We start from the raw sequence: 16,802 nt of genomic DNA on the forward strand, positions 1-16,802 counted from the left end.
TTGTGTCTCCATCTGTTAGGAGAGGGTATGGAGGTGTGTGTGTATGGGCATATTATGAATTATTAATTCAGGGATTAGACCCTAGAAGTTCTTCATCTGCCCAGGAGTCAACTGTTTTCATGTCCTTTTGTTGTTGTTAATCCTCACCAGAGAATTTTTTTCCATTGATATTTAGAGAGAGTGGAAGGGAGGGGGAGAGACAGAGTGAGAGAAACACAAGGATTGGTTGCCTCCCAAACACGCCCTGACCAGGGGGCCAGGGCCTGCAACCGAGGTACATGACCTTGACTGGAATTGAACCTACGACCCTTTAGTCCGTGGGCTGACACTATCCACTGAGCCAAACCAGCTAGGCCCTTCCACAAAATACCACGTGCGGGCGCGCACGTACAGTGCGATTGAAACTTCGTGGCCCATGCACAGAAGTCGGTTTTTGGCCTGGGCGAGTCTATTTTGAAGAAGTGGCATTAGAACACTCAAGGGGCCAAAGAGCCGCATGTGGCTCGCGAGCCGCGGTTTGCTGACCACTGAGCTAGGGCATGCCTTTTTTTAATCGTTCATTTAGCAAACATGCACTGAGTTCCGGCAGTGTACCAGGCCCTGTTCTAGGTACCAGGCCCTGTTCTAGGTACCAGGCCCTGTTCTAGGTACCAGACCCTGTTCTAGGTGCAGCTCTCAGCCCAGTTCAGGGGTCAGAGAAGATCATGAACCCTGGGGCTGGGGGACCATAGCAAAGATACCTCACCTTCCTGTGGAGTTAGGGTCAGACAAAGGGAGAGAACCAAAGGAAGTAAGAGAATGGCCAGCCAGGCCAGACCATGAGGGGTATTGTAAGCCACATTGAGAGTTTTTGTGTTAAAATATTTATTAATTAAATTAATTGGGGTGGCATTGGTCAACATGAGCATATAGGTTTCAGGCGTGGGTTTCTATGTCACACGTTCTATATATTGCACGGTGTGCCCACCCCCCAAATGTTGAGGGTTTAAACTTGATCCTTAATAACGGGATGGCATTGAGACGTTTGAAGCACCCATTAGGCAACTAATGTGTCAGGTTCTGTGCTGGGCGATTTCACACGCTCTAATTTATTTAGTCCTATTGCTAATCCTCTGACCCTGAATGAATATCCTCATGCCCATTGCACAGATGAGAAAACTACGGTCAGATTCGTATTTCAGAAAGATCACTCTGATTCTACTAGACAGTATGGATTGGAGGAGGCCAGGTGGGAAGCTGGGAGACCCATTTGTATGTCAGTAAACGGACTAAGCCAGGAGTGCAGGGATGGAGAGAAGGGATCAGAGGAGGAATGGACAAGATTTGGTGACTGATTGTACAAGGGGCTAAGGGAAGCTGTCCAGATGATGCCCGGGACTCTGTCTCAGGTGCCTGGGGTGGGGGACATCCCTGAGATGAGGAACAATGAGACAGGAGGTTTGGGATTCAGATACCAAATTCCATTTTGGATGTCCTAATCAAAACCTGTTTTTGGCCCTAACCAGTTTGGCTCAGTGGATAGAGCGTCGGTCTGCGGACTCAAGGGTCCCAGGTTCAATTTCGGTCAAGGGAATGTACCTTGGTTGTGGGTACATACCCAGTAGGGAATGTGCAGGAGGTGCTGATCGATGCTTCTCTCTCATCGATGTTTCTAACTCTCTATCCCTCTCCCTTCGTCTCTGTAAAAAAATCAATAAAATATATTTTAAAAACAAAACAAAAAACAAAAAAACACCTCTTTTTGTCCCAAAACAGGAAGCCAAGAAAAAACCACACCAGCAAACTCCATGAGTTGGCATTGCTGCTACCTCTGGCCCCAAAGACCAGTAGCAAGAAGCTTACTAAGGTATGTGGACCGAAGGAGTGGAGGTGGATTTGGGAGCTGGATTTTAAAATGTCGGTAAGCTGGTTAACTTCCCTTGTCCTGAGAAACCTACGAGTAGACAGACTTTCAGTGACAGCACTGCGATGGGACTGGGAATTCCTGGGCGTCTGAGCACATGACTCCAAGATTCTTTCTCACAAGGGAGGCAGGAGGAGCTGGGAGGGGGAAATAGGCAAGGAGCCAGGTAGAGGTCATTGCTTTGGGAGTCAACCAGCCATGGGTTTGAGCCCTCCAGCTCCATAACTACAGAACCCTGGGCAGGTCACTCAGGTTTTCAGCCTCTCACGCTTTGTGTTTCTCAGCTGTAAAATGAGTAAAGATAACTCCTCCTACCCAGAGATACCGTGAAGCCAAAATGGCATAATAGCCATGACAGGCCCTGAATAAATGTCGGTTCCCTCCCTGTTTTGTGGCCCGTGGGTATCATCTGCACTGGGTAGAAACAGACAAAGCTTCTCTGCGTGTCCCCGTTGGCTATTCAATAAATGTAGATGGTGCTGAGCTAACACCTCACTCGCAATGGGAACAACTTACTGGGAGACTCAGAGATCCTGAAGGCTTGGTGTGATGTTTTCTTGCTATAGTTCCTCTCATTCAGTCATTTATTTATTCATCCATCAGCCATTTTATGGAAAGATTATTGGATGTCAGAGCTTTTATGATTATGACAAGGGGAGGGAAAGAAATTTGAGACCCAGTCCTCATCCTCTGGGAACTCAGAATTTGGCAGGAAGATAAAGCTTTGAACACAGGAGTAACTGGTCCCAGCTAGAGCGTGCTACTTGCCTCCAGAGAGGGTCCGAGGAGCAGGTGTTTTGGAAAGATTTGCCAGATCCCAACCCTAAGCTTCTCCCTGCCTGCCACATTCCATCAGTCCCCAGTCATGTTGATTCTCCCCCTAAATATCTCTCAGTCATGGGTGCTTATTTTATTTTATTTTATTTTATTATTTTTTTTGTTAATCCTCACCCGAGGATATTTTTCCATTGGTCTTTTAGAGAGAGTGTAAGAGAGAGGGAAAGACAGAGAGAAATATCGATGTGAGAGAAACACATAGATTTGTTGCCTCCTGCATGTGCCCTGACCAGGGCCTGGGCCAGGGAGGAGCCTGCAACCCAGGTACATGCCCTTGACCGGAATCGAACCCGGGACCCTTTGGTCCACAGGCCGACGCTCTGTCCACTGAGCCAAGACGGCTAGGGCCTTATATTAGTTTCTTGTTGCTACTGTAACAAATTACCACAAGTTTACTGGTTTAAACCAAGACAAGTTTATTCTCCTACAGTTCTGGAGGTCAGAAATCCGAAATTAGTCTCACTGGTCTAAAGTCAGGGTGTCAGCAGACTTGGTTCTTGGAGGCTCCAGGGGAGAATGTGTTTTCTTTCCTTTGCCAAGTTCTAGAGGTCACCTATGTCCCTTGGCTCACGGCCCCTTCAGAGCCAGAAGAGTAGCATTTTCAAATCTCGTCTTCTCTCTCTCTGCTTCCCTTGTCATTTCACCTTCTCTGCCTTTGACCTTCCTGCCTCCAGCTTATAAGAAACCCTTGTGATTACAGTGGACCCACTGAGATAATCCAGAATAACCTCCCCACCTGAAGGTCCTTATTCAGTCATATAAAGCACACTGCCAAGTCCCCTTTGTCATAGAAGGCAACATAATCACAGGTTCTGGGGACGAGGACATGGATGTTTTGGGGAGAGGCATTACACAGACCACCACGGTGCTCAAAAATACTGGGGGGTTTTGTCCTCTGTCGTCAATCATTGGAGTATTTGGTACACAGATGCTGTCCTAAGCTCTTGGCAGGAAGGGCAGAGATGTCTGGGACACGGTCCCTGCTCTGGAGGAATGACCTTGTCGTCAGGGGACAGGCCTAATTTTATCGCTGACCAGATGCCACATCTCCTCACGGAATTCTCCCCAGGCCTCAGCCTGCTTTCCTTACCATTGATTTTCTACATCTTCATCCTAAGTTCAGTCCTGGGACCCTGCTCCACATACAACCTGAGTTCCTGTCAGTCCCCAACTTTGCACTTGACCAGTCTGCTTAAAGTCCATCACAGTTCATCTGGGCTATGTGGCCTGCTCAGTCCGCTGCTCAGTGAACTAACAGGGGCCATCACGTGTGGCCTCTCCTGCGTTTGAGACGGGCTGCAGCTTAGATCTGTGACATCCCAACGCACCATTCTGGCTGGTTAAGCGCCCCCTGCCCTGTATGATGCTGTAGCTTCTTCCTCTGGCCACCAAAGCCTTCAGCATATTACTGATTGTTTTCGTATCTCTGACCCCCTTTACATGCATAGTTCAGAGATGGCAAGGACCATAACAGATAAATCTCTATCCCCAGAGCCCCACAGGGCCTAGCATAGAGCAGATAATAACCATTGAACAATTGATCCCAATGGACTGAGAGTTCTAGGTGTCAGACCCTGAATGCCAAATGTTTTATGTACATTTTCTTATTTAATCCTCCCCACAAGGCTTTTTTGAGATGCATATGTTTATGCTCATTTTTTGGTTTGAGGAAACTGAAGCACAGAGTGGTCATATTGTGCAGAGAAACACAGCCAGCTTACAGTGAGAGAGAGGCAGATGTGTCTCTTTCCAAAGGCCCACATCCTCAACCACTCTGTCATTCAGTGCTCAATAGATGTTTGTTGAATGAATGAATGAATGAATGAACGAATGAATGAATTTCATCTGTTGAGGAAGTTGCAGGACCTGTCCATCTCACCCTCCGAAGATCTCTGGTATTTGAACCTTTGGTGCAGTTCCCAAACTAAGAAATTTCAATTTCTGAGCCTTTGTCCTGAAATCAGAGATGAGGCCCAATACCCTCCTGCACAAAACCTTTATATTAGTAATAATAAGTAACATTTTATATTACTTTACAGTTTACAAAGACTTCAGCTTAATGAGTGCCCACCATGTGCCAAGCCTGGTGTTGGAGATACTAAACTAAAAACATAGTATCTGCTCTGGAAAAAACCCTGGTCTGGTTATAAAAAGTTAGAAAAGGTTCTCATTTAATCCCCTGAGAACTTACCGAAAGTACTCTCACTGTCATCAACTAAGTATTTATTAGGCAACTAACGTATCAGGCTCTGTGCTGGGCGATTTCACACACACTAATTTATTTACTCCTAATGATAATCTTCTGAGCCTGAATGAGCATCTCATCCCCACTGCACAGATGAGGAAGCTGAGGCTCAAAGAAGTAAAACAACTGCTCCCAGTGCACAGCCAGGAAGTGGCAGATTGGAACCAGGCCCTTCCAAACTAATAGTCCCTTGCTTGTGTTACATGTATTCCTTAGTTGGATCATAGCTTCCTTTCGTGGATCAGGTTAAACAATTTCAGTGACTGTCTGTATCGTATTTTATGGAACGGTTTCACATAAGTCCCCTCTAGAGACCATGTTTGGGTTTGGAAGATTACTACTAATGGCTTTATTGTTATTCTAGGGATCCAGTACGATCCAAAAAAAATACTTATTGATGTTCTTCCCTCATGTCTTGACCAGGCTAACTCCTTTCATTCTTCAGGTCTCAATTTAAATGCTGCTGCTTCCAAGGGGACTTTCTGAACATCTAAGTTTAATTGCACGGGGGGCGGGGGAGGTCTCCTCAGCCCAGCCTGCACCCTCTCCAATCCAGGATCCCTCTCACAATCCGGGACCACTGGCTCCTAACTCCTCTCCTGTCTGCCTGCCTGATAGCCCTTAACTGGCCCCCCTGCTGGCCTGGTCACCCTCAACTGTCCCCCCCTGCCGGCCTAGTCACTCCCAACTATCCCCCCTGTGGGCCTGGTCACCCCATGCAGCCTGCTGCTCAGTTGTTTGGTTGCCCCTCACTACCCCCCTGCCACCTGGTCACCCCACGCAGCCTGCTGTTCAGTCGTTTGGTCGCCCCTCACTAACCCCCCTGCCGGCCTGGTCGCCCCACACAGCCTGTTCAGTCATCCATTCGGTTGCGATGGTCGCTTAGGCTTTTATATACATAGATGCTTAATGATAATTTTGTATGATTTATGAGTTTATTAATGTTTGCTGCCCTCACTGTATGGTAAGTTCCATGAAGGCAAACAAAAGTATGTCTAGGTCATCCTTACATACTTGGCCCTTAGTGGGGGGTAGTCTTTTTTGTTTGTTTTGTTAATCCTTACTCGAGGATATTTTTCCACTGATTTTTAGGGAGAGTGGAAGAGAGAGGGAAAGATAGAGAGAAACATCGATGTGAGAGAAATACATCAATTGGTTGCCTCCTGCAGGTGCCCCGACCAGGGTAGGAGTGTGCAACCAAGGTAAGTGCCCTTGACCGGAATTGAACCCGGTACCATTTGGTCTGCACGCTGATGCTCTATCCACTGAGCCAAACTGGCTAGGGCAGGAGTAGCTCCAATACCAATACCAATACCAATACCAATACCAATACCAATACCAATCAGTGTTTGGTGGCTGGACGGGTGATGCCTGGTGGGCAGGAGTCTTCACACTTGGTGCTGTGGGGGAGATTCACTACTTTAGCAGTCATTGGCTAAGCCACCTCTCGATTCTGTGTGCTTGAGATGTAGAAATCAGCTAGTTACAGTCTCTACCCTCAGCTAATCCAAGGTCAGTGGAAGGGAATGCTGTGTGAACAGATAATTATAAAACAGTGTGGCAAGTGCCTTGGTGGAATCAGGCCCAGGGTGTTATAAGAGTGCCTAGGAGGGACATCTGACCCAGCCTGGGCGAGAGGGGGGAAGGGGGAAAGCTTCTGGAAGCTCAAAGGAGGAGATGCCCGGAGAGGAAGTATGTGGGAAGAAGAGGAGGCTTTGCAGAAAGACAATACGGCATGTGCAAAGGGCCAGGGGTGGGAAGCTGAACAGTGTGCCGGAAAACTGGACCTGGGTTTAGATCCCAGCTTGGCCGTGTCATCTCTGTAACCTTAGCAAATGCCATTACACTCTGAGCCTCAGTTTCCTTACTTGTAACGCTACCTTGCTGGGCCACAATGAGAACTAAAGAGCAAAATAGGAACATGCCTGTCAATGGAGGAACTGTTGGGGTGGGGATTGGGGTCCTGGAGCCTTTCTGCCTCTGGTCTCTGGCAGCCTCTCGTTGTCTCGGGCCCCCACTCTTGTGCATAACCCTGTCTTTCTTTTGTGGGCAGAAGGAGATTCTGCAGTACATCCTGCACTACATCCAGTACCTCCAGAGAAACATCGATGTGGCCAAGGCCTTGCTCAAATTCCACACCGTCAATGGGGAAGATGGAGCTGGGGGTAAGTCCGTTTCCCAGGGCCTGCTACGTCAGTATTGTCCTGCTGTCAGGGACCCTGAGTGACTTCAACCATTCCAGGCCCTCCAGGATCACACAGCCTCACATGGGGGCAAAGTCAGAGCAGGGTGTCTGGGAAAACTGTGCGGGGAGGGGTCTTGGCGCTGGGCCTTTGAGGACAGTAGAAGGGGGAGCCCTGCCAAGTAGAAGAAACGATCTGAGCCAGCGTGCAGGCATGAGAAGACATGTGTGGAATGTCTGGGGACAGCCAAGCAGATGGGTGTGGTTGGAGGGGCCATGTAGCATCGAAAGGACAAGCGCAGGCTCTTGAGCCAGATCCTGACTCAGATACATGTCTTGTTTCCATAACCTCTCGGTGCTTCTGTTTCCTCATCTGCAAAACGGGACTAAGACCAGTACTTCCCTCCTGTGTTTGTCGTGAAGATTAAATGAGTAGTACAAGTAGAGAGTATTGTAGCACAATGCCTAGAACATGCCAGTCATCCAGTACTGTATGTGCTGGGTGCTATCCTTACTGGTGTAAAACATACACAGGCAAGAAGGGTAGGAAAGAGGAAGAGACAAGATCCTGAAGGCCTTTGAGCACCCGCCTGAGGAGGGAGATGAAGATGAGACTTACTGAAGGACTTTCAGCCAGGGCAAGCCATGATCAGGTTTTTGCAGGGTTTTTTTTGTTTTGTTTTGTTTTTTAATGTTCTCTGTGAAGATCTTTGACATATTTTAAATATATTTTTATTGATTTCAGAGAGGAAGGGAGAAGGAGAGAGATAGAAACATCAATGATGAGAGAGAATCATTGATCGGCTGCCTCCTTCATGCCCCCTACTGAGGATCAAGCCAAAAACCTGGGCATGTACCCTGACCGGGAATCGAACCAGTGACCTCTTGGTTCCTGGGTTGATGCTCAACTGCTGAGCCACACTCGGCTGGGCTGCAGGTTATTTTTTAGAAAGAGGTCCCTAACATCTAGTGTGGAGGATTGGTTAGTAAGTGAGAAACTGGAGTCAGGGAGATCAGTGAACATACTTTCAGGAGTGGTCCAGTCAGGAGACAATGCAGCCCCATCTGGCATGATAGCTGAGTGTAGACAGAAGAGGGTACATCTGGGAGATGGTAATGGGGAAGAATTGAGAGGCCTGAGGGAGACCTGGTGACCCAGGATGGGTGGTGGAACACTCGCTGTCTTGAGGAAGGTAGGAGGAGGAATTGGTTTGGGGTGGGGAAAATGGGGGCGAATTTGGGAAACACTGAGTCTGTCTTCCCTCTCTGCCAAGGCCCAGAATGGCCTGGGGAAGCCCCAGTGTTCTGCCTGCACCTTTGGTGCCTGACTGTGCAACCTCAGACAAGTCTGATCTCCTCCCATGGACTGTGGTGGACCACCCCGCTTTGGGAAGCATTGTCTGGGAGGGAGGATTTGGGAGGGCCTGACCTCTCTCCTTCTTTGTCCTGTGCAGGGCTGGGCCGGAACTCCACTGTGGGCTCAGCAAGGCAGAGACACGTCACCCCATCCAACTGCCCACACTCTTGTCAGTCCTGCCTTGGGGGAGCCTGTCGGACACCTAGGAAGAAGAAGCTGACCCGTGCGTCAGGTACAAGCTGTCAGTGGAGGCAGACAGGAAGTTGGGTTCAGATGGAAGTGGGGCTCCTTCTTCAGGGTCATCACACCCCTCGGAGGCCCAGTCAGCAATCCTGAGCCCCTAGCGAAGCTTCAGAGTCGGACACGCCTGGGTTCAATTTCTGGCTCCTCCTCTTACTAGCTCTGAGACCGGGGGTGCACTGTCCTCTGAGCCTCCTCCTCATCTGGAAATTGCAGTGCCTGCCACAGGGAGGTCTTGAGGATTAGGAGCCTGAAGACGTACCACTCAAGCAATGCTTAAGTGGAGAGGCATATGCCAGTTCCCAGGGAAGGGAAGCTACTGTCAGCATTTATTGTCTTTATGGCGTAACCCATCCCCGGCCAGAGAGTCAGGGAGCATGGACGTCAGGGAGGAAAGACCTAAGAGTGAAGACCAGTGTCCTGGGTCCAGCCTCAGCCTTGCTGTGACTCACTACTTGTCCTCTCCCTTTTGCGGGCCTCAGTTTCCATGTCTTTAAAATGGGAGCTGGACTTAGTCAGTGATTTCCAGCCCTGGCTGCACATCTGAATCATCCAGGTGCCTTCAAAAGTGCCTGTGCCTGTGTCTCACACCAGAAGGTCGGTTTCAGTGGTCTGAGGTGCAAGCGGGGCTTCAGTCTTTTTTCCAAGCTGGCAAGGTGATTCCAGCCTATTAGCAAGAGAAGGGAGTGTCAGACTGCGGCCTGTAACTAAGGATCCAGGCTTATCCAGGAAGCGCTGAGTGGTTGGGCCAGGCAAAGCTTTGAGACAGGTGGTTGGGCCCAGAGCAAAGAAGACCTCCCACCTGAGCCATCTTCTAGTGGTACTCAAGGCCCCAGCCGCATCTGATGCCATCTCTCTGCTGTCCCAGAACGCCAGACCCGGGCCCAGAACCCTTGTTGCTGTCTGGCCCTGGACAAGCCCAAGAAGCAGGTGACCCCTCCCCCAGACCAGAGGGAGGAAACGTGGAGGGGACCAGCACTCCTCCAAGATGCTGCATTGTCTTTGCCTTAAGGTGACAGAAATGGAGGAAGGTCCTGGCTGACATTGCTGGATGTGGCTAAGAACAGCGTTACTGTGACATCTCAAGCTGGTCTTCCCTCACCATTAATTTAGCCAGTCACTTGTACACCCCTTATTAGGCATCCGCAACATCCAGACACAGTCCTGGTTAGCTGGGACGTCAACGTCTCTCACCTCATACAGCTATGGTCTCTTTCCCAGTTTTCTTTTCCCTTCAGGCTCTGCTGTGGGTGTAAGGGCGGGACAGAGTCAGTGCCACTCTTGTGTGAGGGCTGCGAGTGGCAGAACTCTAGGGACTCCCTGTCCCTGTACCAGCTTCAAAAGGCGTGATGGCTCACTCAGCAGAGAGTCAGGCGAGAAAGTGGGCAAGGGAAGACATGGCCTGAGCCATTCTATCCTCTATCCACCTGTTCATCCAGCCCTTACTCTCTAAGCATTGCCTCGGCCAGGCCATGTGCTGGGTGCTGGGGACAGTCCAGTGAAGGAGTCACACACTATCACTGATGGTCCAGAGTGGTCCCAACACCCTGGGGTTGTCCAGGGAGCATGAGGGCCCAGAGGAGGCGCCTGGCCCACCTGGGGAGGGAGGGCTTCCCAGTTCGGCTAGTTATGTGGCTTTGGGCAAGTTACTTAATAGCTCAATGCCTCAGTTTACTTAACTGTAAAATGGGGGTAATAATGGTACTCTTTCACAAAGGGTCAGTGACTAGTATGTAGAATACTTACAACTGTGCTGGCCATGGTAAGCACTCTGTACTTGTTTGCTATTATCATCTTCATCGTCACTATTCCACTTAAGGATTTTATCTTCCTTACACCTTTGGATAAAGGAGTGGAATTCCAGAAACCTAGTGCTGATTTGGGTGGCCCCTGAGCCCCATGCAGAGGTCCCAAAGCTTGAGGTTTTGCCTAGGATGGGGGAGGGGAGGCTGTGGCACCTCTTCATCTCAGCATCTGTGAGTCTGGAGTCCGTCCCAGGCAGAGGAGTGATCATCCTAAATTGCCTCCTTAGGCAAAAACAATGTCCAGGATGATGGGCCTTACCCTGCCTTCGGGGCCCAGCAAGGGGCCGAGAGGACCTATTTTCTCTACAGAACACAGCCCTATCCCAGGTAAGGAAAAGCCAGGGGCTCTCGGGGAGACTGTGTTTGGTCTGCAATGGCTGAGGGGCCGTGAGAAATGAGGTTGATTTACATCTGATGGTGTCTGTGGCACGAGCACTGCTGTGGGCCTAGCTTTCCACAGGCATCATAAGCTCGAAGGAGAGATGGGCCCCAGCCTCTCACCATATCCCTGTCTCCCGTCTCACCCTTCTAAGCCATCCTTACTAGTCACACAAACTTAGACCATGTCAGTTTGTGGCTTAAAGCCCTCCCTCAGAGCCCAAATATCTTCATTGGCATTTGAGAACTTCTCTGGCCTCAGCTCACCTTGCCAGCACCCTCTCCTGCCCCTCACCCATGAAACTTACCCTTAACACCTGCAAATACTCACCACGCCCCCTGGGAGCCATGCCCTTGCCCCCTCTGGACTCTGATCCCTCTTCCCAGCAAGCCTGGTCCCCTCATCTACTTGGAAAACTCTACCTCCTTCAGGCCAAGCAGTGCTATCCTCCCTCCTGCCCTGCCCACCTGTCTGACCTCCCCAACCCCCCATAACTGTGTGGCCAGTGCCCGATTACAGCTGTCTCTCCTCACAAACCTTGAAGCTCTATGAGGGCAGCACCTCAAGCTGACTAAGCTTGCTGCCCCCAGCTCTCCCCAGCAGCCAGCATGGAGTGATCCCTGTCTTACCTCACAGTGGGCAGCACTGAGTCACCCAACGGGGGGACAGCTCACTCAGGGATACAGCAATTCCCAGCCGAGGGCTCCGGCTCTGCCTCTTGAATTCCACCTCTTGCAGGTACAAGCTGGTGTTCTACGATTCCAGTGAGGAGATGGACAAGGAGGCCCCAGACACTGACCCTTGGCTTCCTGCCTGGACCCCAGAGGGCAGCCCTCATGGTGACTGAAACTCTGTCTCTCTTCCTTGTAGGCTGGTGTGGGGCCTTCCTGGTACCTCCCTTCTGAGGATCTCAGTAGAAGGGGGGACAGTGGGAAGGTGAATAGATGTCCGCTAAGCACAGGGATGGCAAGCACACAGTCACTAGCCTCACCATTGGTTGCCATGGCAGATATTGTTAATCAAGCATCACTGTTTCTGGTGATCCCAGACACTACCTCAGAATCCTTCTTAACACAGCTCCAGGTAGCTACAATCATTCTGTCAGATCTGACACATTATGATACTGACTAGAGGCCCGATACACGAAATTCGTGCAAGAGTAGGCCTTCCTTCCCCCGGCTGCCAGCACCGGCTTCCCTCTGGCACCTGGGACCCAGGCTTCCCTTGCAGCCCCAGCTTCGTCTGGAAGGTCATCCAGAAGGACATCCGGTCTAATTAGCATATTACACTTTTATTATTATAGTTTTTTAATTTTATTTTTTTTGCCATCCCTGGTATAATGACAGGCATTGTGCCTCTTAATTTCCTCCACCAAGCACTCAAAATGAGCAGTTGACAGTCACCTTTCCCCAGCGTCTGGCACCATCTCCTCAAAGCCAGCTGGGGCAGAGGGCAATCTGTGACCACACCCCAAGCTTGATGTTTCCTTTTCAGGAAGCCCACTGGCCTTGGAGCCTCCCCAGATTGACAACTGGAGTGTGATGGGCCAACCGAGCGAGATCCTAGGTCTCAGTCCTTCCCTCTTCAGCTCCCCAGGGAAGCTGCTGCCAGAACAGGTCTTGGAGGATGGCAGCGAGTACCTGACCCAAGGTGAGCATGCAGGGCTGGACCTGACCCTTGGTTCATTCAGAAAACACACGGTGATCCCACCAAGTAAGTGTGCAGCCTTGTGCTGGGCAGTGCTGGATGCCCAGGGATGAATGCTGTCCGGGCCCTGCCTCGAAGAGCCCATAGCCTAGTGGGGGTGTGGGGGAGCCCCAGGCCGGCGTGGGGAGCGGGAGGCTCCAGAAGCCTGCAGCAGGGACCAATTCGCTCTGCCTGGGGGAGAGGTGGCCCCGGGGAGCTGGCCTGGGAGCTAGATTTGAATATGGCGGAGGAGATCCCGAAACCTAGGGAGTGGCACAGAGCCCTGGTGCCATGAGGGAGCCAGTTTCATACCAACCTCTGGCTTCCCTCCCGGACAGCTCTCTTTGAAGAAGTTTTCTTAGATCCTGTGTCTTCACCTTCTGCCTGCGTGCTGGAAGTACCACTGAAGAAGGTAGGCATCTCTCCACCCCTCCATCCACAGGAACGGCCGTCCTGCTTTCCATGAGTCACTCGCCTGCTCGATTCACTCATCCATCCCCTCAACGTTTCCAGAGGCTCATCTGCTCATCCTTTGAATGCTCACTGTTGGCCACCAGGCGCCCACCCTGTGCTGGGCACTTGGAATGAACTAGACAAAAGGGATGAGAGCTACAAGGCTGTCAGGGCCTGGCTGGTGTGGCTCAGTGGTTGAGCATCAGCCCACGAACCAGGAGGTTGAGTGTCAATTCCTGGTCAGGGCACATGCTCAGGTTGCGGGCTGGTCGCTAGTAGGGGGCGGGCAGGAGGCAGCCAATCAGTGATTCTCACAATTGATGTTTCTCTCTATCCCTCTCCCTTCCTCTCTCTAAAATCAATATATATATATATTTTAAACTGCTAGGTGCCCATAAAAGACCCCACATAATATTACAACTGCTCTATGAGACCAAGGTCTCTGGACCCCATTTGACAGAAAATAGATGAGCAACCTCAGGAATCCTCAGTTGGAAAGGCTCCCTCCCAAGCCCCACACTGACCTCTGTCGCCACTGTCTGCCCCAGGAGCTCGCTGTCCATCTGACAAAGGGGCAGCCCTAGCCCTGGTCCCCAACCATTCTCCTCCAATGTGTGCGGCGGGGCACTGCCTCACTGAGTAGTGAACGGGCAGTAGTAGGAAAATAGATCCCCTTAGTGGAGGCTTTAGTAAGTGCCAGGCCCTGTGCTAGGTGCTTCTCAGCCCTGCAAGACATGTAGTGAGCGCTCGTCTGTAGAGGAAATTGATGCTTAGAGAAGTTAAGACTTGCCCGGGACATCATGGCTACCATGTGAGGTGGTAAGCTGATGCGATTAAGAGACATTGCCCCCCAAATAGGCAGAAGAGCTCAGCCCAATAGGGTCCCCCTCTGACCCCTGTGGGAACTTGGGAACATTTGTTTGAATGTCCAGGGGGTGTTTGGATGAGGTTGTCTTAAATCTGAGACGTTTCTCATGCTCATTTCCTAGGAAAGCAGTGACTTGGGGCATGAAGGGACACCAATGTCTGCTCACATCCCCTCCCAGGACACCCCCCCTGAGGCCCCTGAAGACCTTTCTGACTCCCACAGCCTGTGCCTGTCCTCAGCGTCACTGGACCACCTCTCGCTGAGTGAGGACAGCCAGGCGTCGTCCAGCTCTGAGGGCCTGGACACCGACATGGACACAGAGCTGGTGTGGAGGCAGCAGGTGAGGGGGACAGCCATTGAGGTGGGTCCCGCTTCTCCTGCCAGCTCTCATCTCTCCGCCCCCACCCAGGACGCTCAGGCCAACCCTGCGGACCTGAAGTCCGCGAGCGATGAGGATGGAGACTACACATGGACCCCCACCCGGCGGGTGTCCCCCTTGCCCTCAGCCAGGAGGAAGGGCAGGAGCGGCGGGGCAGACAGGCGCCCCGTGAAGCTCAAGAACAAGAAAGCCTCCTGCCCCACGCAGCCGAAGAAAAAGTGTGTCAATGGCTTCATCATGTTCTGTCGGATGAACCGGAAGCAATACATCCGGTGGGTCCTCTTTGGCTGCCCGCCTCCCAGAGCAGGTTGCCCGCTGCTGGCTGACCCATTGGCCCCGTCCTCAGCCACACGTGCCCCCAGAAAATTGCTTACATAACCTGAGAAAAGTCAGGGGTAGATTAGGTTCCGATGTGGGCCCAAGCGCCCACAAGATGCTGTCTGGAGTCCTTGTCCCTCTCTTGGTGCCACTCTCCCCCAGATGGGCTTCCGCCTCAGGCAGGTGGGGCCGGCTGGGCAAGGTCAGTCCTGGAAGGTCCAGGCTCATGTCCTGGCCCCCATCCTAGAAGCCTTGTGGGAGGAGAGCTCCTCATTCCTAAGGTTGCAAGAAAAAGTTCTTGGGTCCGACTTGGTAGATCAGGAGCCCAACCCAGAACCCATCATTGCCAGCCTGAAGCTGGGGGATGGGAGGCCCCCCAAGCCACAGGGGAGAAGATCCGGGGGCTGATATTGGGAGCAGTGGATACAGGTGGCGTCTTTCCAACAACCATTTAGTCAGCGCCCCCCTTTTTGATGCCTCAGCTCCAGGGTGTAATGGGGGCCTTTCAAGACATCTAACACAGGAGGGAAAGAGCTGAGTCCTCAAAGGAAAAGCTGAGGCTCTGAGAGGGCAAGGGTCAGGTCAGACCTGGGTCTTTGCCCAAGCAGGCCTCCCCTTACCGCCTCCCTCCTGTCCCAGAGCCTGCCCGGGCACTGCATCCACAACTGCCACCAAACAGCTGGCCCAGCTCTGGCGGGAGATGACGGAGCAGGAGCGGAGACCATACAGGTGAGCAGCCCAGCGGCCTGCTGGGGCGGAGGGCCTCCCTCCACGCCTCACCCTGCGTGGCTGTCAGAGCCTTGAGCTTCGTGAGATTGGAAACAGGCTGGGAGTTTCCTGGGGTGGGAGGTTTGGGTGTTGCAAACTTTTATGAAATATTTGGGGTGACAGAAGTAGAAAGGTGCTCTACCTTGGAGCTTAGAAGGGCAAGTACCTTAATTTGGGATTGCCCCGCTGCCCTAAATTTCTTTTGCCCTCTCTGCCGCAGGGCATTTCTCAGAGCAGGAAACTGGGTCTTCCCTTTCACTTGGCCTCCTCCCTCCTCCCCTCCTCCCTCTCCCCTCGCTCTGGAAACCCCCTCCTCTTCACCTCGGCGCGGCCACCTGCCTGTTTCTCAGTTGGCCCTCAGTGTGCAGAGACTAACAGGAGTGTGGGGCTTCAGCAAAGTGCCCCTGTGGAGCCCTATTATATAGACCGGGCCCAGAGGTTCGCCCGCCCTGTGGGACCAGGTAAAGCCCTGCCTCCCTTTCAGCTCAGGCCCTGGCCACTGCAGGGCCAGAGCCCTAGTGGAGGCAGAGCCCGAGAGGCCAGTGAGGAACGGCCCCCCCCACTGCCTCTCCCCCCAGCATCAAAGCTCGAAGGTTCAGCCGCCAGCACAATCGGATTGTGAAGCAGGAAAGCTCCAGCAGCGAGGATGAGGACTGGGGGGTACCCAAGCCCTTCTACCAGCTGCTGGCGGACAGGGCCCGCTGCTCCTCACAGCCCGCCTCTCAGCCGTCTTCTTGCCACAGATGAGCGGGTAACCACTTCACCTCTCCTCCTCACCACCTCGCAGCTCCACAGCTCGTTTGAAACCTGGAGCCAATGAGGAAGAGGTTGCCCCCTCCTGGGCCTCAGCCCTGCTAGGCAGGTCTCCTTGGCCAGTTCCCGCAGGCTGGGAGGGGGTGGGTTTATTGACCCCATGCTTTGTGTGTTTGCCTTGTATGTGGGCAGCTGAACTCTGCCCTTCTCACAGCTCCTTTCTTCCCTGGGGAGGGAAGCTCTGAATGAAATGCAGGGAGAAGTTAAGGAGATGGGGCTCCCCTCTGACCTGCCTTTGTCTACCCCAGAATCAAATGGTTTCAACCCTGTTCATTCTCACCTTATCCTACTCCTCCCTCCCCTGTTCTATTTATAGGTTATTTATTGTTGCCAACAAAATAAAGTGGAACCCTTGTTACCAGCAAGGGAGACTAGGCAGGCTGCCCTGGTCCCCTGCTCCCGCAGCCCTGGGGGCGCTCCTTCCACCTGGATCTGGAGGCCCCAGGGTTCGCAGTTTGAAAGAAATCACACTCTCCCTCCTACCACAAACCTGATTTCCACCCCCAGCCCCTCAGGGTGCAGGGATCAGAAAGCCAGAATCTCAAATTGGGTTTTGTGTGGCTCAGTTT

At 52.0% G+C, this 16,802-nt stretch overlaps 1 protein-coding gene across 1 annotated transcript; it reads left to right on the top strand.

Annotated features, from left to right (window-relative positions):
• Positions 1-1,747: 1,747 nt before the first annotated feature.
• Positions 1,748-16,167, top strand: MEIOSIN (meiosis initiator; the record flags this gene model as incomplete). Its single annotated transcript, XM_079759803.1, is given in 13 exon segments — positions 1,748-1,846; positions 7,039-7,150; positions 9,633-9,713; positions 9,716-9,773; positions 9,775-9,854; positions 10,797-10,896; positions 11,687-11,787; positions 12,443-12,598; positions 12,973-13,046; positions 14,134-14,295; positions 14,365-14,606; positions 15,292-15,381; positions 15,999-16,167. Coding segments are annotated over 13 exon segments (1,524 nt in total), but the record flags the coding sequence as incomplete, so codon positions are not given.
• Between the last annotated feature and the right edge of the window lie 635 nt (positions 16,168-16,802).

This window comes from Cnephaeus nilssonii, assembly GCF_951640355.1.
Source record: "Cnephaeus nilssonii genome assembly, chromosome: 20".
NCBI lineage: Eukaryota > Metazoa > Chordata > Mammalia > Chiroptera > Vespertilionidae > Cnephaeus > Cnephaeus nilssonii.